This window comes from Cygnus olor, chromosome 11, assembly GCF_009769625.2.
Source record: "Cygnus olor isolate bCygOlo1 chromosome 11, bCygOlo1.pri.v2, whole genome shotgun sequence".
NCBI classification, from domain to species: Eukaryota; Metazoa; Chordata; class Aves; order Anseriformes; family Anatidae; genus Cygnus; species Cygnus olor.
In genome coordinates, this window is record NC_049179.1 from 11778089 (window position 1) to 11791764 (window position 13676).

A 13676-nucleotide genomic window follows, 5' to 3' on the forward strand; every position below is an offset into this window, starting at 1 on the left:
AATGCTTTCAATACTTAGAGGGGTCTTATAAAAAGGATAGAGAAGGACTATTTACTTGGGTAGGTAACGATAGGACAAGGGAGAATAGTCTTAAACTAAAAGAGGATAGATTTAGATTAGACATTAGGAAGAAATTCTTCACTGTAAGGGCAATGAAGCATTGGATCAGGTTGCGCAGAGAAGCTGGGGATGCCCCATCCCTGGAGGCGTTCAAGGCCAGGCTGGACGGGGCCTTGGCCAATGTGATCTAGTGGGTGGCATCCCTGCCTATTGTGGGGGGGGTTGGAACTTGATGAGCTTTAAGGTCCCTTCCAACCCAAGCCATTCTATGATTCTGTGTTTTGCCCAAAGCATCATTACATGAATAAATTAGTTTCTTTTTGAGAAACTCTCTACTTCCAAATCTAAATGTTTTTATTTTTTCCTCCCAATTTTCCAGCATTAGTTTACATTCACATAAAAAGACACATCACTTAATACAATAGATTCTTTTTGTAAACTGCACTGAATAATTTGTTCAACTGATGTAAGAGTAATTATAGCCAGGCAATATCCCAGCCACTGATATGGGGAAGGAAAGTGTAATTTACTTTTTATATTGAGATATAAGTTCCCATGTGCATATATATATTTATATATGTATATATACACATAATACCTGGAAGCTCACGTTAAAATATAAATATATTATAATATATACACTATCATACTGTATACTTACTATATATAGTATGCATTTGCATATATATACACTATATATATGGTATATGGCATATGGTATATGGTATATAATACATATGTCTATACAAATATTTCAATAGATAGTTTTGTCCTGGCTCTCATGTCTTTACATTTCTCTCTCCTCATTTCCTACATGAAGAGAATATCAGCAGTTCTTCCCACACGGCAACATCCGTGAGCGGACTTCACGCTGGTTTGAATTGCAAACCATGAAAAGGTCACTTATGGGTGGTTTAGAACTAATCAAGAACCTGCTAATGTAAGTATGCAGTTGGAAAACAAGTTAATATATTGGCAGTGTAAATGGATGATAGGCTGTAATATTCACAAGTCAATTGATTTTCTGGTTCATTTGGTACCACATAAGTGTGAATCTTGAGGAAAATGCTAGCAAATAAGGGTTATTATACATGCTATTACCACGGGAAGGCTGGGAAGAAAGCATGACATTTTCCTTTGAAATATGGTGCTGAAAACCATATTATATTTATAACAGTGCATCAAAATCCATCTCCCTAAACTATTTCCTTGTGCCATCTTAAAGCCCCTTAACAGTACTGCTTTTAAGAGCACCAGCTGAGATGCTGTAATGGCACATGGCAAACTTTACTGCACCTGCTGACAGCTTTTTCTCTTCAGCCAGTACAGCGCATTTGGTCACTGTAATGAAGTAAAAGACAAGGATCCCATTATTTTCCCCATGGTTCAGGGGCTCCAAGCCATCAACATCATTCTCATTAGAAAAATGACCACCCTGTACGTCAAAATTGACAAACTGAGGTACTCAAAATGAATCTGAATTGCTCACTCCCGGCATTAGTCTTGAGATCAGAGGGAGACTGTAAAATGGCAAAGCTGAAGCATAGGAGCCATTTGGGGGAAAAAAAAAAGAAAAAAAAAAAAGAGGATCTGTTACGCAAATGCCAAATAGCTTTGTAAATGATGTCTTTTTAATGACAGGTCCCCCTGCTCCTGATGTCTGAGGGAACACAGTACACAGGCACCGGCAACTGAAACTGTTCTCAGCGGACATCTGTCTGGCTTGGGGCAACTCGTTTCACCACTCCAGCTCTTCTATTAGGAGTAAAGCACTGCATACCGAAACCACCAAAATAGTGTGCTGTCACAGCAATAACGCATCACGAAACAAAGACCTGAGGAAAACTATTGCTGAAGAGTTCTGTCCGGAAAATCTAGAAACAGGCAACACCCCAGACTTTGGACTTTTTCTGGCTGTAGGTGAGTCAGTTCATAAATCTACATCCACAGTGAGAAGGAGACAGACCAATTCAAACTATAAAACATATGTCCGTTCTGTAATCATGGCACTTACCAGCTCTTTGTCTTGAAGCTCTGTTTCCAGCTCCTGGAGACGTCTGCTTAGCTGTGCATTTCTCTCCTTCTCTTTATTTATTTCATTGCACTGCTCCTCCAGTTCTTCAATCTTTAAGAAATGTCAGACAACAGGTGAAATAGTCAGTTTTCTGAAAGTCTGGGGCAGATCACGGCTGATATGAACAAGCATTGCTCCACCGAGCACAGGGAAGTGTGGACAGTGGATTTAGCTGTCATGGATCTGTTTCCTAGATCATAGCACTTGATTACTGCAACAAAATCATCGCTTCTTGCCTTAGAAAGAGTCCATGTACACATCCACGAGGGAGCCCTGGGGCTGTGTTTACTCTCTCACGCACAGTATCTCATATAATTACTCAAGGATGTGCAAAACACTGAGCTGCTAATCTAAGTGGGGCTGGGGATAAAATCTGCACTTCATTTCTGTGAAACCAGCACAGGATGGTAACGGTGGGCCTTCTCAACACAGAAAGGAGAAGAAAACTCTCCTGCACTCCCAGTTTGGCCTCCTCAGGGGTTGCTTGTCATTCTGGCTGCAGTAAGAGGGACAGGGCATCCAACCCTTGCTGGCAGAAGCTGGGAGCAGTGTTTGCCCTGCTGCTCCCTCGCCCAAGGACCAGCTTTACTCCTCCCGTGCCTCCTTTTCCCCCTCTCCAGACATCGCTCCTGGGAGCTGCACTTCCCACAGGCTGATGGACCAGCTCATTAAAGTGTGTATTTTAATTCTCAGCTTCACGCTGCTTTGGGATTATAACTTCACTCATTTGAAGGTAGAGTAATATGCAAAAAATGCTGACCCAGTTAATGAAGGGGAAGGAGCTTCCCAGGGCACTGCGACGGGGCCCTTTGAGTGCCTGGTGAGGAGGAACCTGCGTGGGGAAAGGCTGAGAAAAACCTCTCTGCATGCAGAGAGACAGTGTGTTGTACAAACAGTGCTGCTGCACGGTCTGGCTAGTCTCTGGCGTGGTGACTTTGCAGCTGTAGCAAGGTGGTGCTTTGATAATCTCTTCATATCTCGGCTACAGCTACTGGTAAGTGGCATATTTCCTTGTGTAATGTTGGTGAGGACAACTCTCTGCAACCATACAGAAAAGTAAAAAGCTACACTGCAACTTAGGCTATTTTCTTACAACATGCTGTTCCAGGCTTTCACTTCTCCCCTACCCAAAAAGAAGCTGGATGGAGGAACCCAAATCATCTCACTATTAATATTGTTTGTGTAACATCAGCTAACATAGCTCCGATTTGATCTCTGAATTACCACTATGCACACCTAAAATACACGCAAATAGGCAGAGAATATCTGCCTGGGGAGAAGGTTGCTTTGTGGGGAATTTCAGTGCTGACAGACAGCCCAGGTCACTGCTGAAATACTATTTGCAGCCTACTGACGTACAAAAAGATATGAAATTCCTTCCTTGAAAGCAAACACTAAGCAAACAAAAATCCTCAGCAGACTGATACAACCTGATCTCTACACCACATCCCGGAGATCCACATAAGCAGACAGTGAAAGGATTCAGCTTTTTTGAAGAAGTCAGATATGGATAGAGTGAAGTGATCCCTTCAAGTGATGCTCCTGGAAACCAAGCTCCCCTGTGCTCAGGCTGGTGCCATCACTATGTGGGGCTGTCACCGGCTCCTGGCAGACAGCACGGTGTTATTGAGGAGCAGTGCCAGGGAATACTCTAAACTGCAGCTTTAGAAATCTGAACTTAAACTTCTCAGCTGTTCTCTGTTTCAGCTGATGCTCACTCCTATCGTTACACTACTGAGAAATGTGCTCTATAATGGAGGGGAGTAGGCTTTTGCTGATGCCCTCTTGCACGTTTCTGGACAACATGTGCTCAGCGTTAGCACCGAAGCACCAGGCTCTCAGCCCAGCCCTGGCTGCACCCTGCTGCAGCAGCTCCTGTCCCTGCTGCCCACTGCCAGGCCTGGCTTTATTGCTGCGTGGTTCTCAGCTTGGCCTCATGTGGGTAACCACGCCATGACCATTCCTTCTGCTCACTCACCCTCTGGCAGCGCTGAAGTGAGCTTTGAAAGACGTATGCAGCTGTAATCCTACTTTCACCACCTTTATCACCCTGGCCAGCAATCCAGCTGACACCGAGTTGCTCAAGCCAAGAGGCTGGGAGCTCCATGTGACGCAGCAGCACGTGTCCTCCTGCTGATCCCAGCCCCTTGAACTCCCCTGCCTGCTGCCTTAGCTCCTCCGGACAGCTTTCCTTTCAAAGACAGCGTCTGTCCCCCAACACACATGAAGAGACAAAGCAGCAGAAATGCTAGAGAAAGAGTAATGAAAGGAGTAACTAACCCAAAGAGATGTGCGTGCTCTGCCCCAGGTGAGACAAGGGGAGCGCATAACAGCGTTCAAAGTGCCCTGGAGACAACTTTCCCAATTTAAGGCTCTCACTACAGACACCTTCTCTCCAGAACAGACATTTGTATCCACGTCTAAAAAACCACAAATTTGAACCTGATGGCTGCATCTCAGTGTTGGCACTATTTTTGGCTACTCCCATCAAACAAAACCTCTGCGCCTTGGCTTGCTGGCGCTGACAAAGAACAGAGCATGAGGGTGCCCTGGCACCCCCTCGCTGCAGCCAGCACGGGGCTACCTTGCTCCTGAGCTGGTCGTTCTCCTCCTTGCAGGCTGAGAACTGCTTCTTCCAGTGCTCTATGCTGGCGGCCGACTCTTGCAGCGCCGTGGTCAGCCTGGCATTGCTCTCCCTCAGTGTCTGCAGCTCCGTCTCCCACTTCTTTACGTTGGAGGAACTGGGAAGAACAGGACGCCATTAGGTGCACTGAGCATTAATCCTGTGTGTTATTACTCTCTGCCTGTCTACAAACTCACCCACTGGCGGCACACGTATGCTGACATAACATCAAGCATCCTCAGATATATGTAACTGCCTCTAGTGATTACCCACCTAAGGAGAACATGAGCCTTGATTTGACTCCTGGCAATACAGATGGGTCCACCAACCCCAGCAACAGAGACCTGTGCTTCTGGAACAGCAGTCCTGCAGCCAAGGCAGGCTGTTGAGCTAAGCCATCACCTGGGATCTCTGCTGTCTGCAAGCAGGGGTTTTACCCTGGCTTTGAGCACATTCCCTGCTGCCATGTGGAGGTGAGAGCTGTGCCTTGTGGTGCTTCAGCCGCATGTGCCTCGCTGCACTCCAGCCGCACTTGAGGCCTGGGTGTGTGGGAGCTCGCAGCAGGGCATCGCTACCCCTTGTCAGGCAGTGCTGGGATCCTTCAGCATGCGCCACGTCAAGGGGTGGACACCACATATAACTGCTTATAACTGTTTATGCTCAGCCTTAAATAGAAAAGTGTTACGCAATGCTGGAGAATGAAACTACTCATTCCCCAAAAGCTTCAAGCTACCGTGCAGAGCCAGAAATCCAGGAGTGAATGGAGGCTCTGAAAGTCCTCCCACACCAGCTGCTGCATGCCTGTGGAGGTGTCTTCAGCAGGAAGAATGAGCAAGCCTTACGATTTCAAAAAGGTTTGGTTGTTGAAATGTCCATAAAGAGATGACGTACTTTAAGTGTAATATGTGCAGCCTTAGAGCTGGTCACTCTGTAACGCTGCTCATGTCACTGCTGCCTTAGTTTTTTAAGGGCTTTATAAGAGTAGCTCGATCCTGATGTATTTTCTTTCCATTCACACACAAGAGGCAGGCAAGGCAATAAGATCCCAGAAGAGCATTGCAATATTTTAATGTTACAACTTTGCATATTCTGCCTCCTGTGCTTTCACTGTGGTAGCAAATTACGCTTCTCAGTATTTCCAATAATTTATCAAAGTAAATAGCAAAATATGTGACTTCAAGAGGCATTGTCTGCAGCTTCAGGAACATCCCCCTAAGACTTCTAAGCAGCCCAGTGAAACTATATTTTTCACTTCAACTTTTTATGGTGGAGCTCTTTCCCTTTAACAATTTTAAATATCCCGATCTACTTGCATTGAAGTAGACATAGCAAACTCAAAGAGGAAGAGCAGACTGGTTTTCCATGTTACCACTAGTAATTGCTCCTAGGTGTCATTTCTGTAGCTCTAAAACTCTGCAAACAAAGGTGGAGTATGAGTTGGCATCACCAGAGTGGAAGAGATCTAATCTCATCATGAACCAGAGCAGGAAAAAAGTAAATATCTCCCAATCAGACACCAGGAGGTACTTGCTAAAATCTGCTCATTCATTCATTCTGCTGCATCATTTTAAATTAATGCAATTACATTTGAATAATTTCTGTTAATACCATTAGCCATCAGATAATTACAGCATGCTATTTCGATGCAATTAAGGTATTAAAGGAACCTCACCTTTGGGCTAGAGCAATTTTTAGTTTATCATTCTCAGACTTGAGATGTGTCTCAGCAGGACCGCCATGTGATGCCTTTTCATCATCTGTCCCATTCACACTAGATGCTCGGGTGGAAGATGGTGTTTCACGTCCAGATTCCTGTAGCACAACACCCAGATTAACAGGGGGCTTCTTTCTGCCTCCCACATCGCCTGCAAAACAGCCTGGGTTGCCTCAGCCCAAAGGCAGCACAACTTGCATGCAATGGCTACATGCAACAGGAGGATGGTGGGTTTTCCTTGGTGTCAGCTAAAAAAGGGTCCTTCAGGTCAATGTGTCAGTGCAAGTAGGCATGCGTGAGCAGGACAGATAATGTCCTCCATAAGAATTGCAAAACTGTTCTCTTTAAACAGGATGAGAGAATGATAATGATGCACAAAACAGAAGATTCAAATGTTCAATAATAATAATAATAATACAAAATCTTGTATGTTTTAACTGAAATGTCTTGTGGTTTCTAAAGGGTTTTTGTTTGTTTGTGTTTTTTAAGATAATGAAACAATATGGTACCCCTGAAAGCACACAAAGACCAAACAAAAATATACAAGATACTGCTACTCCAAATATTTGACTTTCACATACTGCTTGGTGCTGACCACGAATGCAGAACCAGCAGAGAACCATAAAGGCCATGACCAAAGTCTTTAAAAAACACCAGTATCCAAAGTCAGCCTCTTAGAGCTGTACTTGGGGACCCCACCAAGGAGGCTGGTTGCAGGAGTAAATATTCAACATATTTTTTCTAAACATACAGCTGAATTTCCTGAACAAAATTAATCTAACCTTCCTCCAAATACCAGCACAGGCCAAGTGCTCCCACTGAACCAGGGCTCATTCTTGGCTAATGCAGTGCTCATGAAATTACAGTAAATTGATTACAGAGAGACTGGGACAACACCCAATTTCCTCAGTTTGTAAGAAACCCAGCTCTCACTGGACACAGAGGCACTTGGCTTTATTGAGGTGTGCTGCCTAAAAAAGTATATTACACAGATTGCAAAACAAGCTTCTTCCAGCTACTCACTAAAGCATGGCCTGTTTCTGCACCACAGCTTTCAATTAATCACATCTAGGCAATGAAACACACAATGGCCATGAACAAGCCTCCGCACTGGCAAACTGAACTCCTACGAAAGTAGATTAGACGTGACAAAAAGGAATACCTCAATAAATCTTATTTATTGTCTGTTGCAGAACTATGCTGATGAGCTTTCTAGTGACCCAAACTACGTGTCAGTACAAATCGAAGGATGTACGGCTTCTCCTGTTATTAAAGAAGTTATAACACTTCAAGAACTGCTGAAAAAAATTACATTTAAATGAAGGCAAAGAGCATGGATGGATGAAAAATATTCCTCTGACAATGTTAATGTCCAGCAGCTGACAATTACCTTTGGCAATCTTCATTTGATATACTCTCAGCTTGCTGCCAGAGGCTGGTACAGTCCATTAGAAAATTTAGCTTTAAATTATTTATCCTGTATCCATACAGGTATTAAAGATAAATTACAAACCTGGGAATGATTGCTTGAGGTCTCAATTTTCTCTTGAGATCTGTCTCTTGCTAGTTTGGCAGCCTCTTTCACTTCTTGGAATTTTTCTGCAAACTGGAAAAAGCATAAAAGATACTTATTAAAATCACAGAATCACAGAATCACAGAATCGTCTAGGTTGGAAGAGACCTCCAAGATCAGCTAGTCCAACCTCTGACCTAACACTAACAAGTCCTTCACTAAACCATATCACTAAGCTCAACATCTAAACGTCTTTTAAAGACCTCCAGGGATGGTGACTCAACCACTTCCCTGGGCAGCCCATTCCAATGCCTAACAACCCTTTTGGTAAAGAAGTTTTTCCTAATATCCAACCTAAACCTCCCCTGGCACAACTTTAGCCCATTCCCCCTCATCCTGTCACCAGGCACGTGGGAGACATGATTTACCATCTATGGTTTAAAAAATGATTTACCATCTATTAAACTGTTCAGATTACTATCTTGATACGGTTCATAGATCTCCAGAAGTGAACAATTGATTTTGATAATTTAAAATTTTTGGCAAGAAAAGGCATTTTAATTCTTTGGCATGGAGGTACTTCCAAAAGGAACAGCAGTATTGTTTCTAAAAGAGGGACATCTCTGCAGCTCTGGGTGGCCATAGTAAAATCCCACAGAGAAAAAGGAGCTATTGGTGCCCCTTGGTATGATGTGGTTTTTATTTCTTCCCCCTTCTTTGTCTTGCTCAGTGTTGATAGTTGAAAGGACATATGATTCCATAGTTTCAAGTTTAGTATATAAGATCATAGAATCATATTTGGATAAAAGAATTATTATCAGTCTTCTGTTCCTAAGAGCAAGTCAATTAAATTAAAGAATGCAAATGACTCACTCAGACTGACATTATATCCTCGGATAATTCGGGACACTTATAACAAGATTGTAAATAAAAGCCTGACAAAAATCACATTACATAGTCAAGGAATGGGAAGAATCATCCACTTACTATTCTCGTTTTCTAACTTTTAGATTTACAGCTGGTATTTAGCGTGCTCTCTCCCAGTAAAATACTGGGACTATAAATACTGGTAAAATCAATCTTCTCCAACTGATCTAAGAGAAATCATACATACATGTGGAGGTACCTGTATTTTGTGCAGCACACAGAGAGTGAAAATTTCCAACAAACACATGCATTGCATTCTTAAATCACACAAACAAGCACATCCTCAAAGCCAAGTGAAATTTCAGGTGTCACTTATGAAGAATTGTGGAGTACAGTCTGTAATGATGTTTACAAGTGAAGATGGAGCTCTTGAATCCAGCTGTCTTCTATACAACAGCTGGAATTGCATATGCAAAGTATTTAGTTGCTATCTGATGGCATGTGTAGTCCCTACACACACAAATGACTTGACTACATCTGTAGCTCCATAAAGATCATTAGGAACATCTACTTTACATTTTGTCTTTCCATGATTTAATTCCAACTTTACATAAAATATCTCCTACTGTGACAAAACGGCTATAGTGTACTGATTATTTCTAAAATACGGTGCCAACAGTAAGTTCTACACTTGGGTTTCTTGCAAATAGTAAAGAGCTGTTTTGAGTCTCTCCTTTACAATAAATCTTTATGGGCAAGTATGAAAAAATTATGAAGGTTCTTCATGGACTATATGAACTATGAAAAACAAACAAAAAGAATTGGAAGTGATCTATCAAAAAATTTTATTTTGTAACTATCTTCATAAAGCACACGGGAGACTGCTGTGAAACATAATGTGAGCCACGAAGACAAGGACAGTTTTACACAGTTCCATAATAAAAATTGTATATGGCTAAACAAAGCCAATCTTCAATATAAAACTGATGAAGTTTTCTTTGCACAATAGATTTCAGTCATGTCTCCAGTTTACCAACACGTGTATTTAACACATCTGCTTTTAGAAACAAGCACCAGTAGGTGGGTTTTTCACCAACTCAAGAGACAGATCTTTGGCTTTAAGAGACAAAATATTACCCTTAATTCTTATCATTGTCATAACGTAAAGACTTCTGTAGCAGAATCTGCAGTGAAAGACATCTCTGTTTTTTGTTTACCCCATATATTTGGAAGCAGTCCATAAAGAGTTCTGCTGCTGCTCCTTTTTTATTCCTGGCTAATTAATAACTGCTAGATTTTACTCACAGTCTATTTTTGAAAGCTACAGAGGATCACTTGGCTTGCTATGAAATTAAAGGCCTTCGCTTGATTATTCTGCTGAGCGCAGAAACACGATGGTGACAGCCCAAACTTGTGCAGCGTTACCAACACTAATTGCTACACTGACAGAGCAGATGTTCCGGAAACCACCACGATCCTGAGGCCGTCTGTGAGGGGGATGGCAGGACCACAGTATCTGATCACTGGCAGAAATCAGAAAGATGCCATCTCTCCAGTAACTGACTTGCTCTGCCCCAAACGCAAATAACTGGCAAGTAATTGGTATGAAAAAATTCATGTGTCAGTTGGCTTTGAGCTATCAAACCGTTGCAACAACAGAGAGTGCTTTTAAAATGGGAAATCCTAGTTTAAAAAGTGAAATAGCCTTCTATTTTGTAAATGAAAACTTGGTAAATGTGGTGTCAAGAGACAACAGCACATGTAAATATCCCAAACCAACTACAGAAATCATCACACTCCTTCTCCTTCTCTGCTCCCTTCACTTTCCCTTTCCTCCACCCTGTCCTCGGGCAGACAAAGCTCCCCAGAATTAGCAGAAGACAGACCAGAGTAGGAGAAACACCAGCCAAACACCACGTCAGTGGCCCATCATGGCTACTGATGCATCTCCCCTTGCCCTAGGAAGCTGAGGCCAAGCTGCAGAATGGATTTGCGGCTCCCAACACTTGCAAAGCCCTTCAGTCCAAGGACATGGCAGCACAAGAGCGCTGTGTGATTATGAGTCTTGGCCAGGGAAATTTAGTGGGGACTCAAAGATGCTACTGTGCATTGCACGGATTATTTAAAAGCTGTTCAAATCTGCAGCCAGCCTGTCACCTGGAGAAATATATATATAGAGAGAGACCTTCTTAGCATTTTATACGTTAAGAAGCATTATTTATGTGCATGTAAATTTTAAGCTCCTGATCTGGCATTTATGTCTGCTCCTGACAAATTGTGGTGGTGTCAGACACGTGGAGCAGCTGCTCCCGCCCGCAGCAGTCCCATACATATCTCAGTGCCAGGCAGACCAGCAGGGGACGAGAGCATTTGCTGCAGAAAGCGGCCGGGAGCTTGCTGCAGCACAGCAAGGACACTGCTAGCACGGTTGGGCTGGGGGCGAGGGTGGGCTGCCTGCGCCCTGCTGGGCAAATACCGCATGCCGCACGCATAAAACACGCATGTGTCAATCAAAATTTAAGGTCTGGTGCTTCCCAGAAGCCGTCTGCTGTTACTTTATGATGTGCAAAGTCTGAGTTTGCTGGGCTTCTCACCTGTATAAATCTCCATCCCCATGCCCTTGGCCACCTCCAGCTCCTCAGATTATCATGTCTGTGCCAAAGCACCTTGACTGATAGCAGAAATTTTGCTTAACAGCTTGGTGTGCAAAACACATCACTACTTTTACAGCATCGGCCCTGCCTCTTCATCACGGCCAGCTGCACCATTAATTCTGTTTTGATTCCTGCTTCAATTTTCATGTAGCAACATTTGAGTAATGTCCTGAGACCTTTTTGAGGCATGGGGCAGGAAGGGGGAAAGGAGCAGTGGGTGCTGGCGGGAGGGAAAAGGACCCCGAGCAGGACACTAACTATAAACACTGGGACTCTCCCGGTCAATGTGAATGGCAATTAGGTTACTAGGTCACTGAAAGCAGTTTTCATTAATGGCTCATGTTTAATTTGAACTGCTTGTCCCTATAGGTATGGATTAATGCTTAAGTGTCTCCAGGGAGGCAAGGCATTAGAAAGAGAAATAAAAGATAATGTCTTTTATTAGGCCAGCCAATATGCTTGAAAGTGCAGAAGTTTTTAGGCGTGCTAACCTCTTCTCATGTCTCATTATTATTCTTTGTTTTCAGCAGATATTCTTCAGTTTTATTTACTTATTTATTTATTTTAAGCTAGGCTATTGATCTCTGGTTTAGAGGAGCTTTAGCATGTCCTCCTAACCCCTGGCTAAAAGCTTCAGTTATTTCCAGTAAAGCTGGCAAGCTTTTATTTGTATCTTTTATGAGTGTAATGACATCAGAATAAAATGAAACTTGATTTTACTATTCCCAATACACTTATACTTCTCTAATCTCTTCACCATCTCTGATCTTTTGTACTAATGGTTTAATAATTAAACTGAGGAGCACGATGATAAAGGATATCTTTGTCCCATTGCTTTGCATGGCAGTAATAAGACAGATTTTCTAACATTTTCCAGACAGACAACCATCAGATTTTTTTTTTTTTAAATAGATCATTTTAAGCCATTTTCAGAAGTGCCCCTTAAGCCATCTCTCTTCAATATTCTGGCCAGAAACAGTCTTTCTGCTGGTTTTGAAAGCTTTTCCTGCAAGTAGAAGGCTGTAGTACTGGCAACAGGCCCTTCAGCAGGTCACACTGTGCAAATAGATGTGCAAATGGATCTGGAGGGGAGCACAGCTGCTCCTGAGGCCCCTGTGCCCACACAGTACTTTTATCAGATCCGTTCCTATCTGCCCACATCGTAGTGGCCAGCATTGTGGCTGGTATTTCTAATACCAGCATTAAACTTATTCTAGGTGTTGGTTTGGACAGTGCTGGAGAATATGGCAAAATCTCTCATTAGGGTGCAAGGACCTCCAAAGGTGCTAATTCTTTCATTTGGTGTCCAAATGTGGCATTGTATCATGCTTATCTGTTACTCAAAACCAACTATTGCCCTATGTCTACTTTAACCCTCCCATATTCCCATACTGCTTATTTAGCTATTATAAATGCCTCTTTGTCATGGGAATGGAGAATATCCACAGGTGAACTGAGCACTCCTCTACATTTGATTAAGTCTAAGAATCATAAAACATAACTGTCACCAACATCTCCTTTTTTAGAAAGTTTTGCATGTGATTGATAGGCTGGCCTTAGCATCCCAGGATAGCAGATTATTGCCATGCCACCTTTATGGACGTCTCAAGTTCAAAAATTAAATAACATGTAAAGTAAACTATGCTTTGCATTTAAGAAACGCTTGAAAAAAAAATCCAGTTATTTGGAAATTGCAAGAACTTGGTAAGATATTTTTAGAATAATAAAATCCTGTAGCAATTCAATTGCTTAAAAGTCTTCCTTGAATTGCAGTGGCCTGCCTCTGGTATTTTAGACACTACAAGAAACTTCTTGTTCTCAGGCTTCCTTTTGAATCAAAGCATGCAAGAGGACAGCAGCATGAGAGACTGCGTGCCATGCCCAAGGACACAATGTTTAGTTAACTGTTAAAACCTGGTGCCAAGTAGCCATGCTTCAAGTGTCAGCTATGTGCTAGATAAGTAATTCTTTTTTGTTGCATGAACAAAAAAACATCTCAGCCATTTGATGAGCACTTGGCAAGACCACTAATCTAATGACAGAGAGTGTATTTTGAACTGCTGGTTATTCATTACAAGAGGCAGCCCTACACTTTCCAAGCCTGCTGCTGCAGCCAGTCCCTGCCCCAGAGCAGCCCTGTGTTAATACCAAGGTCAGGGTGCAGCTCTGGG

General features: G+C 42.7%; 1 protein-coding gene across 2 annotated transcripts in view; it reads right to left on the reverse strand.

Annotated features, from left to right (window-relative positions):
* The window catches only part of HOMER2 (homer scaffold protein 2), a 54367-nt gene that overhangs the window by 2681 nt on the left and 38010 nt on the right, over window positions 1–13676 (reverse strand). For both annotated transcript variants that reach the window (XM_040569829.1, XM_040569830.1), the window contains 4 exons: window positions 7985–8077; window positions 6430–6569; window positions 4719–4875; window positions 2075–2185 (listed from right to left, as the gene is read on the reverse strand). In XM_040569829.1, coding sequence (XP_040425763.1) covers window positions 2075–2185; window positions 4719–4875; window positions 6430–6569; window positions 7985–8077 — 501 coding nt within the window. The remainder of the gene's footprint in view (window positions 1–2074; window positions 2186–4718; window positions 4876–6429; window positions 6570–7984; window positions 8078–13676) is intronic.